This window comes from Cibotium barometz, chromosome 53, assembly GCF_041138505.1.
Source record: "Cibotium barometz isolate CiBa-2024 chromosome 53, ASM4113850v1, whole genome shotgun sequence".
NCBI lineage: Eukaryota > Viridiplantae > Streptophyta > Polypodiopsida > Cyatheales > Cibotiaceae > Cibotium > Cibotium barometz.
Genome location: NC_141098.1, coordinates 16,397,589 through 16,424,318, shown reverse-complemented (window position 1 = coordinate 16,424,318; position 26,730 = coordinate 16,397,589). Strand labels below are relative to the sequence as shown.

The 26,730-nt window shown below is 44.0% G+C and overlaps 1 protein-coding gene and 1 pseudogene across 1 annotated transcript in view; one reads left to right on the top strand and one right to left on the bottom strand.

Annotated features, from left to right (window-relative positions):
• Nucleotides 1–25,204, top strand: part of LOC147608360 (uncharacterized) — a 67,574-nt gene extending 42,370 nt beyond the window's left edge. Inside the window, exon 3 of the mRNA XM_086788993.1 lies at nt 24,921–25,204. Within this exon, the coding sequence (XP_086645119.1) occupies nt 24,921–25,107 (187 nt within the window). The 3' untranslated portion in view covers nt 25,108–25,204. The remainder of the gene's footprint in view (nt 1–24,920) is intronic.
• On the bottom strand, nt 16,891–18,775 carry LOC147608361 (uncharacterized; annotated as a pseudogene).
• Nucleotides 25,205–26,730: the final 1,526 nt, after the last annotated feature.

Here is a 26,730-nt window from a genome sequence, read left to right as displayed (position 1 = left end):
TTGCCACAAGCACATTTTTCAGCATAAAACTCCACAAGGAGTAGTTCGTGCCATCCAATTTGTCTTCCTTAGACAAATATGTGAATACATCACTTTGCTGTTGATTTGCCATTATGCTTTACGCACAATGTTGTACCTGTTTACCAAAAAACCCAATAGCAGAAACCCTGATAACAATTGTACTCCACTGAATACAGTTCACCCAAATATGCCTGCACTCTCAATCCTCTGAATGTGCAGCTCAATGCACCAATGACTGAGTAGAGCAGCAAATGGCGTACACAATGCCAAAATGCCCCAAAAATGCCCAAATTTGCTGCACCCAAACTGTGCAAAAAAACCTGTATTGTTCTTTGCTAGAAAATCTTTTCCTGTTGTGCCTGTATAATTTTCACAGAGAAAATAAAAATGCCCAAAAACTGAATTTTAATGCTTACCACTGAATGACTGTGTAGCTTGTGGTATTTCTGCAGGTACTGATCACCAAAGTGCAAGTACAGATGACTGTACTTCACAGGACTGATGTAGGTGGAAGTACTGTGCAGGTAGCGCTTACTGTATGGGCAGGTACAGTTCTGTGTTGGGCGAGCAGGTACACGTCAGGTACAGAATGCGCAGGTTTGTACAGTCGCCAGGTGTGTACAGTCGCCAGGTACAGTCGCCAGGTACGGAAGCAAGTGTACGGGCAGCAGGCGCACAGGTGAATGTGTAGCTGAAGGCGCATAGGTGTACGGGTAGAAGGCAGCGCAGTACAGTAGTTGTAGGCGACGAGTAGTTGTAGTACCCGAGTGAAGGCGACCAGGTACGGGCAGCAGACGCAGAGGTTACCTGACAGTAATTGAAGGCGTCGCTTGACTGGATGTACGGGCAGCTAGTGCGCACGTGTGACTGAAGGCGGCGCAGAGGTGTACGGATGCTGTACGGGCAGCAGATGTTGAGACCTCAGTACGGCGCACAACACTGGCAATGTACGGGCAGGGCAGAGCAGAGCTTCAATGCTCTGATACCAATTGAAGGGATTGGGTGTTAGGGTTAGGGTTTACAGAAGGTACAAAACAGGCGTGGAAACCAAGAGAAGAGAGAACACGACTTCAGTATGCTTCAATGATAAAAAAAAATGAAGTACAATAGCCACATGATAGTGACCCTAAAGATAAGTGTTCACATGTCCGGCCATAAATGTGCCGGGTGGACCAAAACACTTATAAACTGCATATAAGTGAAACTGAGCTAAACTGGGGGAAAAAACCTCCACTAACTGAAGTAAAAAGTGCCCCAGTAATCTACTGATGATCACTAGCACTCCTCTGGGTGCATACACAGCATAAAACCCAACAGGCACTGTGGGGGGATGGCAGGGAGCCATTCTACGTAGTCAGACTGGTTTCTTTTGCCTGTTTCTAGCCATTTGCAGGGCCATTTCTAGCCGTTTGCCTTGGCTGTTTCTAGCCGTTTGGGGAGGCCTTGAGCCTTTGAGGCTTGGGCCTTGGGCCTTGGCCCTTGCCTCTCTCTTGCCTTGAGGTTTGGCCTTTAGGCTTGAGCCTTGGGGCCTTGGGCCTTGGGCCTTGGCCCTTGAGGCTTGGCCCTTGCCTCTCTCTCTCTCTCTCTCTCTCTCTCTCTTGCCCTTGCCTCTCTCTCTTGCCTATCTAATATCTATATAAGAACAAGGCTACAAGGCTATACAGGCACACACACACCCCTTCAAGTTTTCAAAGTTCAAGCAACTCTCTTTCTAGTCTATCTCCCTCAAGCTTCTGCTAACTTAGTAAACTTCCAACTTCTAAGCCTCTCACACAAGGCCCTACTCTCTACTATCTAGACTCTCTCTCTCTCTCTCTCTCTCTCACCTCTCCCTCAAGCCTCTTGAGTCTTCCAACTTCCAAGCCTCTAGGCCTCTAGGGGAGGAGGGCATCCCCGCATAGACGAAGGTTGCAGCTGCGGATTCGGATTATTCTTGCGAGATATGCGGGACACCCAGTCAGGGTGCTGACCACAGAGGATATTGAGGAGATCTGCCAGCGTCCGATGCGGCACATATTATGAGATGGAGGCACCTCCATAGTGTACCCCCCCTCACTATATTCACACCCTATAAGGGTTTCTCTTTACCTTCCAGTTCCAGTTTCATTTTCTAGGTGCCAGTAGTATCATCTTTATTTTTCATTTTTTGGTTTTTTATCCAGACATTGTATCAGATCTACCATGATGTAACTTTTTGGTCTCATAGGTCATTATGGAATTTTGAAGACGTTAATATAACATTTCATTTCATGTCTCTCTAGTAGACGTTAATACAGCTTTCTTTCTTTCTTTCTTTCTCTCTCTCATTTTGTATCTACTTAATTATTAATACAATCAACCGTCAACGCCTTCACTCTTTGATTGGCGTATTTTGTTAATATGACTCAAAAGCTTACCATTTTATGTAAATTTGTGCTCATTTTGATGTACTTCCAAAGTAGAACAAGTGTAGAGTAGAAAAACTTTAAAAAAAAGTATTTTTTGAGTGCCGTTCCCTCCCCCGTCCCTGTTCCCTACTTATGGCCGTCCCCTTCCCGTCCCCGTCCCCGTCTCCCGTTACCGTCCCCCGTTCCTTGTGACTATGAGTCATCTACAATCAGCACGCAGTAGAGAGACCCATTCAAGGAGGGAGTTGGGGATTGCCCACTCAAATCGAAATGAATCAACTTGAGTATTCCCTGAGCATGATGAGTAGCATGATGTGGGAACGGTGTACGATGTTGCTTACCCATTTGACATGGCTGGCAAACATCTTTTGTCAGTTTGAGGCAGGGTATGCCTTCAACCAACTGGTCTCTAGACAACTCTTAGAGCACACGTGTCATAAGGAAGGTGACCATAGCGATAGTGCCATAGTCGTTCAGTGTCTGAGGGAGCTTGGGTCACATAGGCACGAACCCGATGCAACTCAGACCCCTCGGACGAGGGCTCCAATAAAAAAGTAGACATCTGGTATAAGCCATCCTTTTGAGCTTGACCTTTGGCAACAACAAGACCGATAGTCTCATCAATTACCTCGACAACTCGTTTGTTGAAGTAAACTCCATGATCGAGTTGGGTCAGATGGGATACAGAAAGTAAGTTGAGGCCCAAGTTAGGGACAAGATAGACATTGTCCAAGGTAGCTTGGTTGGGGCCTGTGTTAGTGTCAAATAAGACGGTGCCAATAGATTTGATGGGTATCATTGTGTTGTTGCCACATTGAACATCACCCTTAGCAGGACGCTGAGAGTTGAAGATGTCAGCACTGCGTGCCATATGGTGTGTAGCTCCATTGTCAACTACCCAAGTGATCGGATGACCACAAGGAAGAGTTGGGTGGGCCTCAATGATGGGCACAGGAGGACTGTCAGGTAACTGACAGATCGCAGAGGCTTTCACACGCAGGTCTTTGTTTCTTCTTCCTCCTGGAGGAGTGGCCAGAGGCAATCTCAAATGTGACTTGGGTGACATTGGCCGAGGGGCCGGGATGAGGTGTAAGGGAAGACCAATCAAACATCTCTTTCGGGTGGTGAAAGAAACTGATTGGGAGGGGGGGCCTTGAGGAATCTGACCAGTGGATTGCCACTGAGAGGATCTCGGCCAAGTCGTACCATTGCCTTGATGCTGGTTTCTTGGCGGGGAGCCTTGCAAAGTAGGTACTGGATTATTACCCCCCCTCTTGATCTCCAATTTGGGGCATTGCTACCACCTTGGTTGTTTGGGCAGTTCGAGTTAGTGGTGTTGGAGGTGTTGCCTCTATTTTCCTTGGCTTTAAAGACACACTCATCATCAAATTTCAATATGTCTAGGAATTTGGCAATGAGTGCAGAATCTATTCTTTTTGGGAATATTTTGCCAATAGGGAATGGGTGTTGAGGCAAGGTTTTTGGGATCAGTATTGTTCCCTGGAGGTTTGCCTTGATTACTTGAGTTGTTGTTCCCCTTCCCTTGCTGCCCTTTTTGAGTAGAGGTGGTATTGGAAACAAGGGCTCCCTCTTGAGTAGAGGAGGAAGAGGATGACTTCTTGGGATGAATGTTACGACCTTGTGTTTTTCCCTCTAGACAACAAGCAGGTGGGCACAAGCACGGGATGGACAGTGTGAATAGGCATCAGTTTGGATATGAAAAGGAAACCGATATGTGTGGCCAGCCCAGTGTGAAAGGGGACAAAGAATTTTTAACGTTTATAAGGTTTAATAACCTTTGAAGGCTTAAAATATAATTATTTGGAAGTTTGAGTTTTTGCTATGTTGCTTTTGGCGTTTTTGAGAAAGCGAATCGCCTCTTTATAAAGCGAAGGGTGGCGGAGCTGAAGGAGCACTGGTCGCCGTGTGGAGTCAACGGGCAAGTCGCTGGGAGAGTCAACGTGTGGCACAAGCGGGCGCATCACCTTGCGCAGGGCTGCGAGCAGCCAGGCGACTGTACGTGAGGAGGTCCAGGCGCTTAACTCATGCTTCACATTTTTCTTGATTTTTGAGAACCAACATGCCTCTTAATAAATAGATATTCCTCATCTTCCTTGGTACCTAGGGTGTTGTTGTACACTGGATGCTTGATTTGGATTAACTCACCATATTAGCTTTTGCAGTCATCTACTTGAGTATACTAATAATACTATTTAACTTGGCATAAGGTCCTTAGCAGCTACCCATGATCTCTAACTCGTAAGTAGAAAATGTAAATTGCACTCTAATACCATAAGTCAGGCTTCCCCTATAGGGATTGATCAAGAACTTAACGTATAACTGTCGAATTTTGAATCTTACATATAAATAAAATCCTACTCTTGTTTTTAATTTAGGAGTATCTCTTTACATGTCACCATATGAGCATTTCACTATATTATGTCTCGTACAATGTGTTTATTATTAAGGCACCTCACAATAATCTAACACTTAAATATCTTACTATCATCCTCAAATAATCCGTAGCTACATGTAATCAAATCAATTTTATGAGAGCTATCATCTCTCCTAGCCACTCTAAGGACCAAATGGCTCTAGGACCTGAATCCCTATGAATGTAATGTCTTAGGTATCAAAGCTTCTAGACCTTAATACAATTTAAGTATAATCTCTACTCCCTCTCTTTGTCATTAAACAATACGAAATCTTCTATTATTAATTGGCTAAGAGAAGACCAAAATGTGTACAATACATAATAATCCAAGCTAAGCGGTATTTCTAGGGTAATATTGACTACTTTCCCTTTTTGGCTGCTGCAGTCACAAGTGTCACTGGTGACAGGATTATATGAATGATAACAACAATGACGGGTATGACCTAGCAACTCCATTATGTACACAAGACTTTCTCTTTCAATATTTCATTCTCTTATACTCGGTAGACAGTCCATACCCTAAGGTCTATCTCTCTCTAAACTTCCTTGCAGTTTTCTCACTACAAGAGTCTGGATGGGCAACACTTTCAAGACAGCTATAACCCGGCATTACATGACTTACCCCTCCATTTGGCCACAACACGTCTGTAAAGATGGTGACGTCCCACACTTCAAGCTTGACGAGTCATCAACTTAAAGAAAACAACAATACTATCAATACTAAGGGGGGCCGTATATTAATGCCACGTGAGTCCTTGGGTTGGGTTGTGTAGCGTTCCCCTAGCCTTGGCTTGCATCCATGGATGCACCTAAGACCCGTAAGGCTTAACCCTTGTGAGAGCTGGTTGCAGTCGTGGGTTGGGAGTTGTTGCCCTCGCCTAGTTAGCTAAGGAGCGGGTCTCTAGACAACCACGACTCAACACGGTGGCGGCGATGACCAGCTTGTCGTGATGTCAACGCCAATTTCACCTACCTTCTATTGGTTGTGATACAACCATGTGTTTTTTTTTCTTAACTGTAGTGACGAAAAGTATGTCCTTGAGACAACAATAAGTCTAGAGCACAATACCGACCATAAGAAAGCCAAAAAAATGACTTTTTTAAACCAACAAATACTAAGATAAATTTATGAGCATCAAACAAGAAAATTTTCTCTAATTTATATATAAAGAACAAGAAAAAGCTAGCTATTCACTGATAGCTCAAGTGGTGAAGGTGTTTGCCTAGGACCAAGAGGTCTTGGGTTCAAAACCTCCCTTGTTGCTTCCTCGGCGGCATTGCCTACGAGTGGATAAATAAGTGCCTACGGGCGGGCGCTTACGGGCGGTGAAAATTGGTAACTAACGGAGGATGTTGGGCCAAAGGCCAGCTGAAGGAAGAAAAAAAGCCAGCTATTCACGTGATAGAAATCTCTGATTTTAAAAAAAACTATCACGGTCATAGGCAAAATCTCCCTTCTCATCTACTTGAAACTGATAGTCTTCCACAAAGAGTAATTCAATCAAAAACAAATTCTCCTTCCCAACTACTTGAAGGAAGAAATAATGTTGTTTTAAAGTTGGAAATAGAAAAACCATAAAACACTTATGAGAGTTCGAGTACATAACTGGAATTTTTACTCCATTGCAGGGGCAACACTCGTTGCCAGGATGACTAACCACCCACTTGTGGCTCCAGCTCAGAATTGGTCAACTTTGACAACCATAACTGGAATTCGTTCGAGTTGCGGCGGCCAGTTGATATTGTGCTAATTCTTTCTATCTTTAGCGGTGCATTGCCCTATCAACTACTTATTTATTGTACTAATTCTTTCTATTTGCTACTTCCCTTAGTGCTAGGCATCATTATGATTGAGTCTGCCTGCATCTCCAGAGGTTTGACAGAAACTCAGGACGAAGGATTTTGTGTGAATATATGCTCTTATGTGTGTGTGTGTGTGTTTGGAGTGCCCGTGTGAGAGCATAATTTGATACAGAGTTCTACATCCACTATTGGGCACTGATGACGTTAGTGGGGATGTCATAGTATCTAGTCCATACTATGCGTAATGGAGTTGATAGTTATATAGTCTTGTGGGTTGACTACCATGAGTATATAACATGCACGTTCTTAAAAGGTGAGCTTGGGCATGTTCCAGGATTCATCTAGGTATATAATTTAGCCGTATTAGTGGACATGCAGATTTCTTACTGTGAAGTTTTCGTTTCAGTTGCAGCCAATTGATATTGTGCTTATTCTTTCTATCTTTAGCGGTGCATTTGCCCGATCAACTACTTATTTGCTGTACTAATTCTTTCTATTTGCTACTTCCCTTAGTGCTAGGCTTCATTCATTATGACTGAGTCTGCTCTGCATTTCCGGAGGTTTGATAGAAACTCAGGACGAAGGGCTTTGTGTGAATATATGCTCTTATGTGTGTGTGTGTGTGGAGTGCGTGTGTGAGAGCATATCTTGATATAGAGTTCTACACCCACTATTGGGCACTGATGAGTTAGTGGGGATGTGTAACTCGCGGCGGGAGTGCCCGGGGGACTAGGGCCTTTGACACACTTGTTGATACCATCAATGCATATTAAAACACTTAAACATGGCCACAGCCTTAATACATATCCATCATCACTTTGCATAAAACATAAAGCTGGACAAAACATCCACAAATGCTGAAAATGGAGCTTGCACGTGTGACACCGCATAGAGGCCGGAATGGGCCGACCCCCCCCCCTTGGAGTATTTTATTACCCAAGGAGAATAATATCATGTACAAGCTTTGAGGGCCTTACTCTCCCCACGGGAGATGCCGGATTATCCATATACAAATGCCATAACACAGCCCAACACGAGGCAACCAAGCCGGAACATAGGCTGTAGAAATGTCGAGCCAACAATATAATCCATATACCTCCGTGTGGGTACTGATACTTCCCCAAAAACCACGGGTCTTCATGCAATAGAGAGGGTACAGCAAGTACAACTCTCCATTCAGCCGGTACAGCAGGTACAATGGCTGGTACAGTCGGTACAGTGGTTGGAACAGTAGGTACGATGGCTGGTACAGCAGGTACAACAAGTACAGAAGTTGGTACAACCGGTACAATGGGTGGTACAGTAAGTACAGAAGCTGGTACAGCTAGTACAAGGGTTGGTACAACAGGTATAGTGGCTGGTACAGCAGGTACAGCAAGTACAGAAGCTGGTATAGCCGATACAATGGGTGGTATAGCAAGTACAGAAGCTGGTACAACTAGTACAAGGGTTGGCATAGCAGGTACAGCAAGTACAAATGCTGGTACAACAAGTACAATGGCTAGAAATCATAATAAATGATTAAATACCCTTGCCTTCATGTATTTCTTCGCGATGGAAGCCTCCAAAACAGTCCCCAACAGCCGGTATTCTTCATGGGCAGCCTTCAAGTGAGAGAGAAAGAGAGTAGCCATCATTAGGGCAACCTGTAACGGTGGTAGAGGCTAGTGTGGAGCAAGAGAGCCCCTATTAATGAAGAGAGAGGGCTCCAATTTATAGATTTGGGCCTCCCATGAGCTAAAATGGCAAGAGAAGGCTACAATGACAAGTGGAGAGCCACACAATAGCTGAAGTGACAAGTGTGAGGCCACTTGTCTCACTTTGATCCTTTTTCTAACAAGTGTCAGGCCACTTGTCTCACTTTGGTCCACTTTCTTGCCACATGTCCCAATCTAAGAGATGGGTCCTTCCATAATCTTTACCTCTAAAAATATCCCAACTGGTAGACATTCTTGCATAGGCACTTTGCCAACTCTTGGTATATGCTCAATTCCAGATGTAATGACGCGAACAGAATTTCCATCGGAGTCGGGCCAAAAATAGCAACTCTCCTAAATTTTAGGAGTCTGGTCCTTTGTATTCTAGGATAATCCTCCATTCCCAAAGCTTGTACTTTCCAAACATTTAAACATCCTGGAGTCCACCAGACCCCTTTCAAATTGGGAAATGTCGAGGCTGGTGACATCCTCCCCAACTTCTTAAAAGTTGTCCGCAACCTTAAGCTTCAAGCCATATATTCAATATATAATCATGTCCCATCGATTGGGCGAGACGAGACAGTCTCAAAAATCCAATATAATTGAAGAATCCATGTCCCAAAGAAATGGGCGAGACTAAATAAGTCTCCATAATACCAATATCAAAATCATGTCCCAAGATAAATGGGCGAGCAAAAACAGTCTCATAAGTCCAGATATCATAATTCATGTCCCAAGATAAATGGGCGAGACAAATCAGTCCCGTAAGTCCAGATATCATAATTCATGTCCCAAGTAAATGGGCGAGACAAAACAGTCCCATAAGTCCAGATATCATAATGGCACCGCCCGAAGGTCCACAAATGTCTGTCATGTCCTTGGACTCATATGCATCCACTCATATGATCCATACACATGCCCAGGTATAATACATACATGCATCCGCATGTTTCTAGGCCTGACACGCATCCGCATGTCCCTAGAATATAGGGGTTTGTGACATTCCCCGCGGCTTCTAATCAGTTTACCGCAACTGAAAAGCCTCCAGATAGGCCTTCAAAAGATCTGGGTAGTCCTCGAAGTAGGCCCCAATTCTATATAAATCTCGTCCAAGAAAGAAATCTCCATAGATATAATCCATCCCAATAAAGGGAGCCATGAAAAGAATTCATCCCATTAAAGGGAGCCATAAACAATGTTTCCCTGAAACCATCTCAAGGCAAACAATACCACCTTTCTCTTTGGATAGCTATACAAGGGTTAGTGTACATCAAAAACACTTCATAGTAAATAGCAAAAGCACCAACTTTGCAAACTCAAAGTATACTTAGCTTTTCTTTGCCAGGTTGGTCATGAAGCCAAAAGAAATATCTCGTCACCATATCCTTAACATATCCTGAGATATATCTCCATATAGCTTGCCTGTAAGCTTGATAATATAATCCACAATATCCATATGGAAAGAGTGCTAAATGTGTGCACATAAAGCCAACTCCATACTTCCAAGATAAATTTTGTGCATTCATAAATCCTTAGACCAAGCTGTCTATTGCTCATGCTCTTGCTTCATAGGCTCTGAAGTGGCTGGCCATGCTTAATAGCAATGATGGTAAGTGTGGTCCCCACTTGATATCTTTTCTCTTTCTTATTGATAGTAGGAAGCCTCCGCTTCCAAGAAAGCCTATGCTCTGATACCAATGTAACTCGCGGCGGGAGTGCCCGGGGGACTAGGGCCTTTGACACACTTGTTGATACCATCAATGCATATTAAAACACTTAAACATGGCCACAGCCTTAACACATATCCATCATCACTTTGCATAAAACATAGAGCTGGACAAAACATCCACAAATGCTGAAAATGGAGCTTGCACGTGTGAGACCGCATGGATGCCGGAATGGGCCGACCCCCCCCTTGGAGTATTTTATTACCCAAGGAGAACAATATCATGTACAAGCTTTGAGGGCCTTACTCTCCCCACGGGAGATGCCGGATTATCCATATACAAATGCCATAACACAGCCCAACACGAGGCAACCAAGCCAGAACATAGGCTGTAGAAATGCCGAGCCAACAATATAATCCATATACCTCCGTGTGGGTACTGATTCTTCCCCAAAAACCACGGGTCTTCATGCAATAGAGAGGGTACAGCAAGTACAACTCTCCATTCAGTCGGTACAGCAGGTACAGTGGCTTGAATAGCAGGTACGATGGCTGGTACAGCAGGTACAACAAGTACAGAAGCTGGTACAGCCGGTACAATGGGTGGTACAGCAAGTACAGAAGCTGGTACATCCAGTACAAGGGCTGGTACAGCAGGTACAGTGGCTGGTACAGCCAGTACGGTGGCTGGTACAGCAGGTACAGCAAGTACAGAAGCTGGTATAGCCGATACAATGGGTGGTATAGCAAGTACAGAAGCTGGTACAGCCAGTACAAGGGCTGGTATAGCAGGTACAGCAAGTACAAATGCTGGTACAACAAGTGCAATGGCTAGAAATCATAATAAATGATTAAATACCCTTGCCTTCATGTATTTCTTTGCGATGGAAACCTCCAAAACAGTCCCCAACAGCCGGTATTCTTCATGGGCAGCCTTCAAGTGAGAGAGAAAGAGAGTAGCCATCATTAGGGCAACCTGTAACGGTGGTAGAGGCTAGTGTGGAGCAAGAGAGCCCCTATTAATGAAGAGAGAGGGCTCCAATTTATAGATTTGGGCCTCCCATGAGCTAAAATGGCAAGAGAAGGCTACAATGACAAGTGGAGAGCCACACAATAGCTGAAGTGACAAGTGTGAGGCCACTTGTCTCACTTTGATCCTTTTTCTAACAAGTGTCAGGCCACTTGTCTCACTTTGGTCCACTTTCTTGCCACATGTCCTAATCTAAGAGATGGGTCCTTCCATAATCTTTACCTCTAAAAATATCCCAACTGGTAGACATTCTGTCATAGGCACTTTGCCAACTCTTGGTATATGTTCAATTCGAGATGTAATGTCTCGAACAGAATTTCCATCGGAGTCGGGCCAAAAATAGCAACTCTCCTAAATTTTAGGAGTGTGGTCCTTTGTATTCTAGGATAATCCCCCATTCCCAAAGCTTGTACTTTTCCAAATATTTAAACATCCTGGAGTCCACCAGACCCCTTTCAAACTGGGAAATGTCGAGGCTGGTGACATCCTCCCCAACTTCTTAAAAGTTGTCCGCAACTTTAAGCTTCAAGCCATATATTCAAGATATAATGATGTCCCATCGATTGGGCGAGACAAGACAGTCTCAAAAATCCAATATGACTGAAGAATCCATGTCCCAAAGAAATGGCGAGACTAAATAAGTCTCCATAATACCAATATCAAAATCATGTCCCAAGATAAATGGGCGAGCAAAAACAGTCCCATAAGTCCAGATATCATAATCATGTCCCAAGATAAATGGGCGAGACAAATCAGTCCCGTAAGTCCAGATATCATAATCCATGTCCCAAGTAAATGGGCGAGACAAAACAGTCCCATAAGTCCAGATATCATAATCCATGTCCCAAGTAAATGGGCGAGACAAAACAGTCCCATAAGTCCAGATATCATAACCCATGTCCCAAGTAAATAGGCGAGACAAAATAAGTCTCCTGCCAAGAAGACATCGGTCCACATGACCCTTGGCATAGACATAAGTCCCGTCATGTCCACTTTACCGTGTTGGTACTCTGACCACACACCTTGGATGAGAGGTGGGCTCAAGTAAGATAAAACAATCACTCGCAGGCATAGATAACCTGGTGCCATAAGCATTTCTGCTACACATAGTTTATAGGCATTTCAGCCACCAATAGTTTGTAGGCATTTCGGCCACCAATTCACACTACCCTCTCAAGTGCCCATGTTCCCTTCCATCTGCTCTCTATTGTTCCATCCACACATGGTAGAAACAATCTTCAAGAGAGCACGTAGGACAAGAGAACAGTACACAGGGTATGTTGTGCTTGTCACTACCCTTTGAAGTGCCCATGTTCCCTTCCATCTGCTCTCTATTGTTCCACCCTCACATGGTAGAAACAATCTTGAAGAGAGCACGTAGGACAAGAGAACACTACACAAGGTAAGTGAACCATGAGTTCCATAAGTCCAATGCATCCCAAATAAAGGGAGCCAAAAAGAATAATCCATCAACCACCTATCATCATTCTTGTACTTGAAAATATTCCGCCTGCCATCATAACACACCATGTGTGCATGGCGGGAATCCACACGGGCACCGCCCGAAGGTCCACAAATGTCCTGCCATGTCCTTGGACTCATATGCATCCACTCATATGATCCATACACATGCCCAGGTATAATACATACATGCATCCGCATGTCCCTAGAATATAGGGGTTTGTGACATTCCCCGCGGCTTCTAATCAGTTTACCGCAACTGAAAAGCCTCCAGATAGGCCTTCAAAAGATCTGGGTAGTCCTCGAAGTAGGCCCCAATTCTATATAAATCTCGTCCAAGAAAGAAATCTCCATAGATATAATCCATCCCAATAAAGGGAGCCATGAAAAGAATTCATCCCATTAAAGGGAGCCATAAACAATGTTTCCCTGAAACCATCTCAAGGCAAACAACACCACCTTTCTCCTTGCATAGCTATACAAGGGTTAGTGTACATCAAATACACTTTATAGTAAATAGCAAAAGCACCAACTTTGCAAACTCAAAGTATACTTAGCTTTTCTTTGCTAGGTTGGTCATGAAGCCAAAAGAAATATCTCGTCACCATATCCTTAACATATCCTGAGATATATCTCCATATAGCTTGCCTGTAAGCTTGATAATATAATCCACAATATCCATATGGAAAGAGTGCTAAATGTGTGCACATAAAGCCAACTCCATACTTCCAAGATAAATTTTGTGCATTCATAAATCCTTAGACCAAGTTGTCTATTGCTCATGCTCTTGCTTCATAGGCTCTGAAGTGGCTGGCCATGCTTAATAGCAATGATGGTAAGTGTGGTCCCCACTTGATATCTTTTCTCTTTCTTATTGATAGTAGGAAGCCTCCGCTTCCAAGAAAGCCTATGCTCTGATACCAATGTAACTCGCAGCGGGAGTGCCCGGGGGACTAGGGCCTTTGACACACTTGTTGATACCATCAATGCATATTAAAACACTTAAACATGGCCACAGCCTTAACACATATCCATCATCACTTTGCATAAAACATAGAGCTGGACAAAACATCCACAAATGCTGAAAATGGAGCTTGCACGTGTGACACCGCATAGAGGCCGGAATGGGCCGACCCCCCCCCCTTGGAGTATTTTATTACCCAAGGAGAATAATATCATGTACAAGCTTTGAGGGCCTTACTCTCCCCACGGGAGATGCCGGATTATCCATATACAAATGCCATAACACAGCCCAACACGAGGCAACCAAGCCGGAACATAGGCTGTAGAAATGCCGAGCCAACAATATAATCCATATACCTCCGTGTGGGAACTGATTCTTCCCCAAAAACCACGGGTTCTCATGCAATAGAGAGGGTACAGCAAGTACAACTCTCCATTCAGCCGGTACAGCAGGTACAGTGGTTGGTACAGTCGGTACAGTGGCTGGAACAGCAGGTACGATGGCTGGTACAGCAGGTACAACAAGTACAGAAGCTGGTACAGCCGGTACAATGGGTGATACAGCAAGTACAGAAGCTGGTACAGCCAGTATAAGGGCTGGTACAGCAGGTACAGTGGCTGCTACAGCCGGTACGGTGGCTGGTACAGCCGGTACAGCAAGTACAGAAGCTGGTATAGCCGATACAATGGGTGGTATAGCAAGTACAGAAGCTGGTACAGCCAGTACAAGGGCTGGTATAGCAGGTACAGCAAGTACAAATGCTGGTACAACAAGTGCAATGGCTAGAAATCATAATAAATGATTAAATACCCTTGCCTTCATGTATTTCTTTGCGATGGAAACCTCCAAAACAGTCCCCAACAGCCGGTATTCTTCATGGGCAGCCTTCAAGTGAGAGAGAAAGAGAGTAGCCATCATTAGGGCAACCTGTAACGGTGGTAGAGGCTAGTGTGGAGCAAGAGAGTCCCTATTAATGAAGAGAGAGGGCTCCAATTTATAGATTTGGACCTCCCATGAGCTAAAATGGCAAGAGAAGGCTACAATGACAAGTGGAGAGCCACACAATAGCTGAAGTGACAAGTGTGAGGCCACTTGTCTCACTTTGATCCTTTTTCTAACAAGTGTCAGGCCACTTGTCTCACTTTGGTCCACTTTCTTGCCACATGTCTCAATCTAAGAGATGGGTCCTTCCATAATCTTTACCTCTAAAAATATCCCAACTGGTAGACATTCTGTCATAGGCACTTTGCCAACTCATGGTATATGCTCAATTCCAGATGTAATGACGCGAACAGAATTTCCATCGGAGTCGGGCCAAAAATAGCAAGTCTCCTAAATTTTAGGAGTGTGGTCCTTTGTATTCTAGGATAATCCCCCATTCCCAAAGCTTGTACTTTTCCAAATATTTAAACATCCTGGAGTCCACCAGACCCCTTTCAAACTGGGAAATGTCGAGGCTGGTGACATCCTCCCCAACTTCTTAAAAGTTGTCCGCAACTTTAAGCTTCAAGCCATATATTCAAGATATAATCATGTCCCATCGATTGGGCGAGACGAGACAGTCTCAAAAATCCAATATAACTGAAGAATCCATGTCCCAAAGAAATGGGCGAGACTAAATAAGTCTCCATAATACCAATATCAAAATCATGTCCCAAGATAAATGGGCGAGCAAAAACAGTCCCATAAGTCCAGATATCATAATCATGTCCCAAGATAAATGGGCGAGACGAATCAGTCCCATAAGTCCAGATATCATAATCCATGTCCCGAGTAAATGGGCGAGACAAAACAGTCCCATAAGTCCAGATATCATAATCCATGTCCCAAGTAAATGGGCGAGACAAAACAGTCCCATAAGTCCAGATATCATAATCATGTCCCAAGATAAATGGGCGAGACAAAAGAGTCCCATAAGTCCAGATATCATAATCCATGTCCCAAGTAAATGGGCGAGACAAAACAGTCCCATAAGTCCATATATCATAATCCATGTCCCAAGTAAATGGGCGAGACAAAATAAGTCTCCTGCCAACAAGACATCGGTCCACATGACCCTTGGCATAGACATAAGTCCCGTCATGTCCACTTTACCGTGTTGGTACTCTGACCACACACCTTGGATGAGAGGTGGGCTCAAGTAAGATAAAACAATCACTCGCAGGCATAGATAACCTGGTGTTCCATAAGCATTTCTGCTACACATAGTTTATAGGCATTTCGGCCACCAATAGTTTGTAGGCATTTCGGCCACCAATTCACACTACCCTCTCAAGTGCCCATGTTCCCTTCCATCTGCTCTCTATTGTTCCACCCACACATGGTAGAAACAATCTTCAAGAGAGCACGTAGGACAAGAGAACACTACACAGGGTATGTTGTGCTTGGCACTACCCTTTGAAGTGTCCATGTTCCCTTCCATCTGCTCTCTATTGTTCCACCCTCACATGGTAGAAACAATCTTGAAGAGAGCACGTAGGACAAGAGAACACTACACAAGGTAAGTGAACCATGAGTTCCATAAGTCCAATGCATCCCAAATAAAGGGAGCCAAAAAGAATAATCCATAAACCACCTATCATCATTCTTGTACTTGAAAATATTCCGCCTGCCATCATAACACACCATGTGTGCATGGCTGGAATCCACACGGGCACCGCCCGAAGGTCCACAAATGTCCTGCCATGTCCTTGGACTCATATGCATCCACTCATATGATCCATACACATGCCCAAGTATAATACATACATGCATCCGCATGTTTCTAGGCCTGACACGCATCCGCATGTCCCTACAATATAGGGGTTTGTGACATTGATGTCGTAGTATCTAGTCCATACTATGCATAATGGAGTTGATAGTTTTATAGTCTTGTGGGTTGACTACCATGAGTATATAACATGCACGTTCTTAAAAGGTGAGTTTGGGCATGTTCCTAGATTCATCTAGGTATATATACCTTTTTTCAAAGGTCATACAACTCTTTCTCAACCACAACAAATACAAATACATGTATAGAAACATTGAAACATGCGAATACAATTAAACCTTTGAACCATATGAACCATAGTTGTCAGGTGTACGAAAAGTTTGATTTGGTATGGTACGTTCAAATACGGTCCCGGAACGCATCGCTAAATTTTTTTTTAAAAAATACGGTGGAGGTACGGTCCATTAAAAAATACTTAAAAATATAAATATAGATGCAAAACTTTTACCCAAAACATAAAAATTTAGAATGTTGCAAGTTGCATAGAAAATGAAAGTAGACAAATGTACACGTGACATGTCAAAGAGTTGTGAATATATATAAAGCCGCAAAAGTCGGCATGCCGCATGGGCAAGTACAAAAATGTGAGTACAAAAATGCAAAAGCCCATAGAGGACTATAGAGGCTAAAAGCCTATGTTACCATCTATGTCAGGAGTCAGGACTTAGAGCTATCACTAGGCTCTTCAATATCCTCACTAGAGGAGGACACCTCAGAGCCCCCACCAAAATCCCCATCGCTAAGAACGTTGCCCTCATCATCATATTCGGGCTTCCGAATATCACCATGAACTGCCGAAGAAGACTCCGCAATGGAAGCATCCTCAACTATAATCGTTGTGGAGGTAGAGCTCCGAGAGCCGCGTCTTATATAGGTAGCAACTGGGCGATTAGAGCCTCGAGAGCCAATGGTACGAATAGGCCGAACCTGCACTCCACCTCTAGCTCGGCGGCCACGACGAGTGCAAGAGACTGGTCTATCTATCTCCTCTAGCTCTTTGTAGAGCTCTGCATATATAGTCTCCTCCTCTCCATTACGCTCCTTGTGGACAGTTTTAAGAGTGTCCACCGTCAACTTGAATTCGTCGACGTTTACCTACAAGTTTTGTAATTGATTAGGGGCTAAATAATAAAACATTAAATAATAAAGCATTAAATAATAAAGCATTGAAAGTTATGTAAGTCTAACATGTTACATAACAATATACCTGTCTAGCTTGACTCATATCATGCATTGCACGCACCATGTGCGCAAGTTATTGCGGCAATAGACTAGCCGCTCTAACTGTCTCGTGCTCAGTCGATTGCGTAACTTTGTGTGTATAAGTGAGTAGGAACTCCAGTTCCTCTCACATGCATCCGAAGAGCAATCCCAATCCACATAAAAATAAACAATGTTCAGGATTCTAGTATCTACACATAATTTAGTAACTTGGTGCCAAGTGGTTAGTGGTTACTTGCGCTAGAATCCTCAAAGCCACTCTTTGTAGCTGAGGTTGTTGGTAAGCAAATGACTCCCACCAAAAGAGAGGCTTCACCATAGAATCCCTCCTCCAACATACTGCATTGGCGAATGCGGGGTCCCTCTGATCATTATAGTTGATGAGCTCCTGTAAGAACTGAAATTGCCCATTCTCATCATCGGGTAATGCTTTCGGTAAGAAAGCATCCTTAGTTGAAAGCAACTCTTGATCAGTGAAAAGTGGGAGTGTTTTGTAGGCAGGATGCAACAAAGCAGCAAGGCTATGGATAGGCCTCTTCATCCACTTCCATCTCTTCTCCACGGGTGCCAAGATAGCATCGCGTCGAGAAGTAGCCTCAAGGAGATCACTGTGAATTTTAAAATAAAGGGGAGAATATCTTATATGAGAAAAATGAAAGAACAAGTATTTAGATTCAACATTCTATTTTAGTTTATTACTTATTCTTGAAAAGTTGAATCTTATTTACCTTGTTAGCATATACTCTGGATCAAGCTCATCGAGGACTGTGGTGCGGGTAATCTCGGCAGTGGCCTCTCTGATAAAGTGAGTGAGGAGCCCCATACTAGCCCCCTCCATGTCTGTTATGCGTAAAACCCTATACAAGGGAGTAACCGCAATGGCTAGGGCGCGGACCTAGCGCCAGAACTCCTCTCTCAAGCATAGCTGTTGAATGGCTCTTGCCTCATTGACACGCGAAGGTATCTCACCTTGTATCCATTCCTGCCACTCCGGTGAAACCACTGTTACTTGGAGCTTAGGCATGACATCATAAAGGCGCTCTAGAAGAACCCACATGTAGGCAAAGCGCGTCGAGGATGGCTTCTTCATCTCCAAGTCGCTTTGATGGCGGAAGATAGCAAGGGCCTTGACTTTTTGACTAAAAAAAGTGGCAATTTGAGTGGCTTGTGTCACCACACTCTTCACCCACGCTAACTTGCCTATGTTCTCCATAAGCAAGTCAAGGCAATAAGAGGCACAAGGAGTCCATACTATGGACTTAAACTCCTCCTCAAGCAAGCGGCTCATCTTGCGGTAATTGGACGCATTGTCCGTAACCACTTGAACTACATTTTCGGGGCCAACCTACAAGAATGATGGACCATGGATCATGGATGCAATCATGCATGATGCATGAAAAAGGAAAAGAAATAAGACTTGAAAAGTTGAAAGTTGAGTAAAAGGTAAAGGCTAAACTTTGAAGCTTCAAACACAAAAATTAAAATTGTATCTTACCTCGATTATGGCTTGTCGAATGTGGCGATAGATGACCTCGCCCGAGGTTTTCTTCCCCGCCTTTCCGGCATCCACGGCGCGCAAGAAGTACGTGCCAAGAGGGCAAGATACTAGAATGTTGAGGATGCCCCTCTTCTTTCTATTGGTTCATCCGTCGGAGAGGATGGAACACCGTCTTGTTGATTCTCTCCTTTTCTTCATCAAGTGCCTTCGTGTGCATGTCGTTGTAGGTGATGCCATGCCAAGGGCCATGGCATGGTCCTACTTCGGCAATGGCCCTCACCATCCTTTGTCATTGAGGAGTTTTGAGGACATGAAATGCGAGATTGCACTCAATGATCGTGCGTGCAATCTACACATTTGCGTCTTGTTGCTTTGCTCGGAGCCAAGAGAGAGAGGCCACATTTGCTCCAATGGAGCCTCCAACAGTGGCTTGCCTCTTGTGTGGAACCTCAAACTCACTTGGCCTCTTTGATGAGGGAGTGGAGTTGGTGAAGGGGGAAAAGGATGCGGAGAATGATGAAGAGGATGTATCCCTTGCCGGCGGGATGACTTCGCCTTGAGCGGTGGCAACGGCGGAGGGGACTCTTCCACTATCACTTGCTTTGCCAAGCAAGGAGTACTTCTTCACAATGCTATCGGAAATGTCTTGAAGGATCATCTTGCAAGGTGCAATTTGCCCCCCCATCTTGGAGAGATGTGCAAGAAGCCTAGTGGCACTACTAGTGTAGGCCTTGCCACAATACTTGCAAGTCCACTTCCATGCCCCCGACTTCCCCTCGTTCTTCTCATGGGTAATGGCATGCAAAGTAAAGGCTTCATGCTTTTCTCTCATGGTGAAAGAGGAGAGAAGGGTCCCGGGAGAAGGAAAGGGAGAGGTAGGGAGAGGCTTGAGGAAGAGGAAGCGAGAGGGAGAGGCTTGAGGAAGAGGGGGAGGCTTGAGGAAGACTCAAGACTCAAGAGGGAGAGCCTAGAGGCTTGAAAGTTGAGGATGAGGAGAGGCTTGAGCCTTGAGGGGGAGGCTTGAGCCTTGGCCCTTGAGGAAGAGGGAGAGAGCCTAGAGGGCACTCAAGGGAGAGGATAGATCATAGACTTGAGCACTTGTGAGGGGAGGGTTGAGCAATGAGAACTTGTGAGGATGGGGTTGGGGAGGGCCTCTTATATAGAATCTAGATAATAGGGAGAAGAGCCTAGAGCTAAGAGACTCAAGGCTCAAGCCTCAAGCAAAGGCAACCAAAGGGTTTGGGCCTTGGCAAGTTGGCAAGGCAAGCAAGCAAGAGCCCCAAAAAATGCCCATCAAACGGCTCTCCAAACGTCTCTCCAAACGGGTAGAAAATGGCGGAAAAAACGGGCAAAAACGGCGAAAAAACGGGCGAAAACGGTCACCTTTGAACCGGATCGAACTGAATCGAACCGAATCGTTCGATTCGAACTTTCCCGGCGGTTCGCGAACCGGAGGCAACTATGATATGAACATATAAAATATTTAATATACACAAATATTTTTTCCTTTCTTTCTTAAGATTGTGGGGCCTTGGAAGAGTTTTTTGGCTCGCCAATTCACCTTAAGCTAAAACATCATTTGGTTACTTGCCACAATGCCTTGGGCCTACTCCCCTTGTCTCCTAACTTTGGTATTGTGTTTCCAGCGAATGTAGCAATCTACCCACTTCCAAGTGTTCGACCTTCATGAGTTTTTTGGCTCACCAATGGTCTTTGTGATCTCAATTCACATCACGTTAAAACATCATTTGGTTACTCGCCTCAATGCCTTGGGCCTACTCCCCTTGGCTACTAAATTTGGTATTGTGTTTCCAGTGAATGTACCAATCTACCTACTTCTAAGTGTTCTACCTCACTAATTGGGGTATATATAATGATTAGACAAGGAGTTCAAGCATCCCCATGCACACCTTTTCCTAGGCAGCAGGGCGCCTCTTCGTGACTTGTGGCTAGGCGGTTGGGTCACGGGTGTCGGACGGTGGACCTCGGCACACTTTAATTTTTCATCCCGGATTTCCAAGAAGTGGTATTAGATCCTAGTTGTGAAAATTTTGTGGGTGTTGCTATGCGTGGTTGTTAGATTGCTGGATTCAAATTGCCATAGTTGTGGTGTGTCACCTACTCGCATACTACGACCATCCATCGTGTTGTCCCCAGAGTAGTTGGGGTGTGACCGTGTGTGTATGTGTGATGGCGGTTTTGTTTGCTATTCATTAGTTGGGCCATGGGCTGTTGTATTGGCCATTAAAGGGGGTGTTGGGAATAATTGAAACCCCTCCAGAGTTACACATTGCAACATCCCATAACTAGAGATTAGATACGATGGATTGGATGAGGGGTTGAGGCATCCTCGTGCACGTCTTTTCCTAGGTAATAGAGTGCCTCTTCCCCACGGGTGGCTAGGCAGCTGGGTGTGGCACGTGGTTTGTCCATCTCCAATTTCCATCATTCCCACGTAGTAAGACATCACATTGTTGGAATGGATTCTTGCCCTCCGCTTCACGCTGCCACGTGGAAGTCTGTTATCCCACATAGTGGGTTGGGCTCAACTTAACCCCTCTATTGTCACGTGCACACCCATCAGGTGTACAACTGGCATGGCATCATCAAGCTTTAATCAGGACATTTAAGCATTATTCAGGCATTTTCAGCATATGTAAACATATGTTTGGGGCTGTTTTCAGTACCAACATCAGTACATTAGCTATCTTCAGCATTTAGAGCATTTATGGCATGTAGTCGGGGCTGTTATGATCAGCCGACAGCACCTCTACAGCAGCTGACAACATTTCTGGCATTTCTTGTAGGTCGTGAGCATCAAGGAGCTGGCCGACAGCTTAATAGCTGACCGACCAGCATCATTCACACATATATATAAGCGCATCATTTCAGGTCATTTATCACAGATCAGTATCTCATAGATCATTGTCTCCTCAGCGTTTCCTTCTTAGGAAACAAGGAGAGCATCAGTTCAAGAAGGAAACAAGGAGAGCATCAGTTCGTCATCTTCCATCAGCGTATTCAGCATACAGACAGCATCAGATCTCAGCTTCTCTTCAGCGTTTCCTTCCCAGGAGAGGAGGGAAGTCAACGAGACAGCAGTTCACCCAGCATATAGTCATCATAGGCAGCATATTCAGTCCATGATCTCATCTCTCCTCAGCGTTTCTCATCCATGGAACAAGGGAGAAGCAGATCAGTAGTTTAGCCAGCATATTCGGCACATAGTTCATCATTCCTACCTCCTACATAGAGGGAAGCCGGCATCGAAGGGTGGACCTCAGCATTGGAGCAAGGAACAGTCCTCATCCTCAGCATTCACCATATCCCTCTCATCCCAAGAAGGATCTTCATCTAGGATAGCATCATAGATCTATTTAGATCTCATTGTAACCCATTCATCTAATATAGCTGCATTGCATTGCATTTCATTGCATTGACACTATTTGTCTATCTCTTAAGCATCATTAAGTGAAGTTTAGTCAACCTAAGGTTGTGATTACTACGATCAATCCCTCACATGTCACATTGGTATTAGAGCGTTACAGGGTAGCCAGCCTTAAATCATTTTCATTCCATCATTCATTCAGTCAGTCATCATGTTAATCGCTTCCGCACAGTTAAACCGAGTTCTCAAAATCTTGCAGGCCATCCTTAGGGATTTTCCCTTAGGCATGCATTAGTAACCCATCCATCTGCATTCTTGCACATCATATAGGGTTGCACATGGCTTGCATAGCAGTCATCCTAGCAGTTAGTCTTGCATCTGCAAGGCATACATGTTTGCCCATGAGTTCTCTGGGGAAGAATGACATCCATCATCAAAGGAGTAAATAAAGTTTTGGGCTTCGACTGGCAGTAGCAAGGGGTTCTCTTCCACATAAGAAGACAGAAGTTTGCTCCAACATCGCCTTAGGAGGTTCAGAGGTTCAGGAACGACAGAGATGGTGGGTAAAAGGATTCCACAGACAGGTTAGGGGTGACTCAGGTATTTCCAAGCAGTTTTAGCAGCATTTGCCATTCAATTCCCGCAGTAGACAAGTCTATGGCTTAAAGGATTCAACTCCTACAGTCGACCTCAATCCCGGCAGAAGAAGTCAGAAGGGGGCAGTGGTTTCAGTGGAGAAGGATCACCAGAGGAGTCGAAAGGTTGCCAGGTATACCACCTAGCAATAGTTTAGCAGAGGGGAATGTCACGTGCACACCCATCAGGTGTACAAGTGGCATGGCATCATCAAGCATTAATCAAGACATTTAAGCATTATTCAAGCATTTTCAGCATATGCAAACAGATGTTTGGGGCTGTTTTCAGTACCAACATCAGTACATTAGCCATCTTCATCATTTAGAGCATTTATGGCATGTAGTTGGGGCTGTTATGATCAGCCGACAGCACCTCTACAGAAGCCGACAGCATTTATGGCATTTCTTGTAGGTCGTGAGCATCAAGGAGCTGGCCGACCAGCATCATTCACACATATATATATAAGCACATCATTTTAGGTCATTTATCACAGATCAGTATCTCATAGATCATCGTCTCCTCAACGTTTCCTTCTTAGGAAACAAGGAGAGCATCAGTTCGTCATCTTCCATCAGCGTAGTCAACATACAGACAGCATCAGATCTCAGCTTCTCTTCAGCGTTTCCTTCCCAGGAGAGGAGGGAAGTCAACGAGACAGCAGTTCACCCAGCATATAGTCATCATAGGCAGCATATTCACTCCATGATCTCATCTCTCCTCAGCGTTTCTCATCCATGGAACAAGGGAGAAGCTGATCAGCAGTTTAGCCAGCATATTCAGCACACAGTTCATCATTCCTACCTCCTACATAGAGGGAAGCCGGCATCGAAGGGTGGACCTCAGCATTGGAGCAAGGAACAGTCCTCATCCTCAGCATTCACCATATCCCTCTCATCCCGAGAAGGCATCTAGGACAGCATCATAGATCTATTTAGATCTCATTGTAACCCATTCATCTAATATAGCTGCATTGCATTGCATTACACTATTTGTCTATCTCTTAAGCATCATTAAGTGAAGTTTAGTCAGCCTAAGGTTGTGATTACTACAATCAATCCCGCACATGTCACATTAATGTCACTTGCACACCCATCAGGTGTACAAGTGACATCTATATAGGGAAAAATGCCCATTGGTCTCCCCTCATCCCCCACCTTTATTGGTGGTCTCATAGGATGTTCGGGTTTGTGGGGGGGGCGCCGCTTGATGGCCGTCTTCCCCGTGCTGCGCCTCCGTTTATCTGGTTGAAAACTGCCCCAAATCTGCACCTTTCTACACCATATTGATTCACTACTGATTCTACCCTAATGCTAACAAGCATATAGCAACTACCATGCTGAAGTGTCCTTAGTGGTCATGGCACATGTGTCTGAGGACGGATGCATGTTGCATCCTCTCCTGCACATCTTGAAATAGAGGGAAAAATTATCGCCCCCAAAGCACTACCTGGATCATCCCATGCCTCCCATCAGGTCTATCTTCAAGTTTTCTGTCTGCTTCTAGAATGGACATTGGAAATAGCTTCTCTATCTTACAAGGACCAGAATGGACATTGGAAATAGCTTCTCTATCTTCCAAGGACCTGTTTGGGGTCAAGAATGCTGAGCTTTATGGTGTTGTAAATGTTCATCAAGTCTTTCTTTTGGCCTTATGATGGGCAAGATGTATGCATGTTTTTGTTTGGCTTGTGAGGAGTTGAAGACAAATCTTTGCGATTTCTGAATTCTAGAGCTAGTGAGGCAGGCATTTTTGCAGCATGTAGTTTAAAGTTCCAAGTTCTCTCTAGCTTTGCGGTTAGCCTTAGTTTTGATTGAGCTGTCTTTCATGCCATCATCTTTTGTTTGCATGTCATGGGGTGTTTTTTTCAACCGTATTTTTCTTTTAGTTTGCATTGTCTAGTATTGATGAGAAGCTTTATTGGCGGTTGTTGCCTGTGTTCTGCAGCATACCGGGGCGGTATGAAAACTTCTGGAAGGAAGTGGAGTATGTGAAGGACAAGATTAATAACAGACAAGATTTAACAGTAGAAGAGGCTGGTGTGGCATTTCTGTTCACAGCAGAGTGTTATGCATGGTTTTGTGTCGGGGAGATTATTGGCAGAGGCTTTACTCTGACGGGATATTATCCTTGAATGTGATAGATGAGTAAATACAACACTAAAGGTACTATTGTTTCCCTCTTACAGGTTCAAGAGTCGGTCTTTGGGAAATTTTAATCATTTTATTTTACACCCGAAATGTTGATGATTTCTCAAGTCATTCCTCTCTTTTAAATTTTATGCTAAAAGAGGGCTATGTGTGAAATGTCAAGGCTATCATAAGTTTAATTGGAGGTAAGATCCCATTTTTTCTAGTCAATAGCAGGTTTTTTGTGATAACCCAAATGTGTCCACTGTTGTGTACTACGTGCAAACAGTTATTCCCATTTAAAATTTGATGATCCGCCCATTAAGGGTTTGGTGCAAGAAGGTAAATGAAGCTGCTCTTTCGGTGAACTTTCTATGAGAGCTTTCTTGAATTGATGTGAACTGAAACAGAAAGAAAACTGTAGTAACTTTCATGTATAGTTCCATTGACATCGTACTCTTAGCTGTTCTGGCTATATCTTAATGTACATCCTAACAAAATTTACGTACTTGAGACTGAAAGAAAAGTTACCCTCTGTAATCTTGCATAGAATCACCAAATAGCTAATGGGATTAGGATCAAATTTTGTGGTAGTTGTGTGTTGCCATTCTCTGTTTCAATTCACATCAATTCAAGAATGCTCTCATAGAAAGTTCACTGAAAGAGCATCATCATTTACCTTGCTCGAAGCCCTTAATGGATTTTGAAATCAAATGACATGTGTGATCAAAATGAAGAGCATGGTACCAAATGCGTGTGAATGAAATAAAACAAGGAACGTCCTCTCTCTCTCTCTCTCTCACGCACACACACATAGAGAAGCATGCGCAAGTGCGCTCACACGCGTAGAAATAAATATGACAGCATGGCAACACACAACTATTACAAAACTTGATCCTATCTCATATCTAGTGCTAGTAAAGGGGGTAAACTGCATTTTCTTGAGTCGCAATGCACTAATTTTTTGATGAGGCTCCCTTTCCAAGGCATCAAGGCACTTGGTCTCTTTATTGAGGTGCAAAATGCCATGTTTTCCTTTTGTGTAGGTGGTAGCTCTCTAGTGAAGATTACTGTGGGCATCACGATATATGTATGAAACTCCCTTGATCCATCTTTGAGAGAAACCCATATGGCTAAGAGTACTGATTCATCTTTTGCTCAAGTGTTGGATCATTGTTGGTTGCTCGAAGTCTCTCTTTGCTTTCACCTGCTTGCTGTTGTTTCTCTCATTCGTCTGCTATTAGTGCGTTTGCTATTGTTACAGGTGAGTTCGATTGATCGTTTTCTTGCTATTGTTACATTCAATCGTTTGCATTGGTTACAAGTAATCTGTGAACATTCTAGGGTTTCTGGGCTTTTTGTTGTTGTTTAACACACGTTTTAGGGTTTTTAGGCTTCCTCCGCGAGGGAGACGTAGCGGAGCCCTATATCGATGCAATCGCTTGCTTGCTATTGTTTCTCCTAATATTGTTGCATTCAATTGTTTGGTATTATTACAGGTGAGTTCTTCCAATCGTTTGCTATTGTTTAGCTTATTCATAGAATGCCTCTGGTTTGTACAATTTTTATTGTTTACTATTGTTACATGCGTAGTATGCCTCTGGTTTGTACGATTTTTGTTGTTTTCT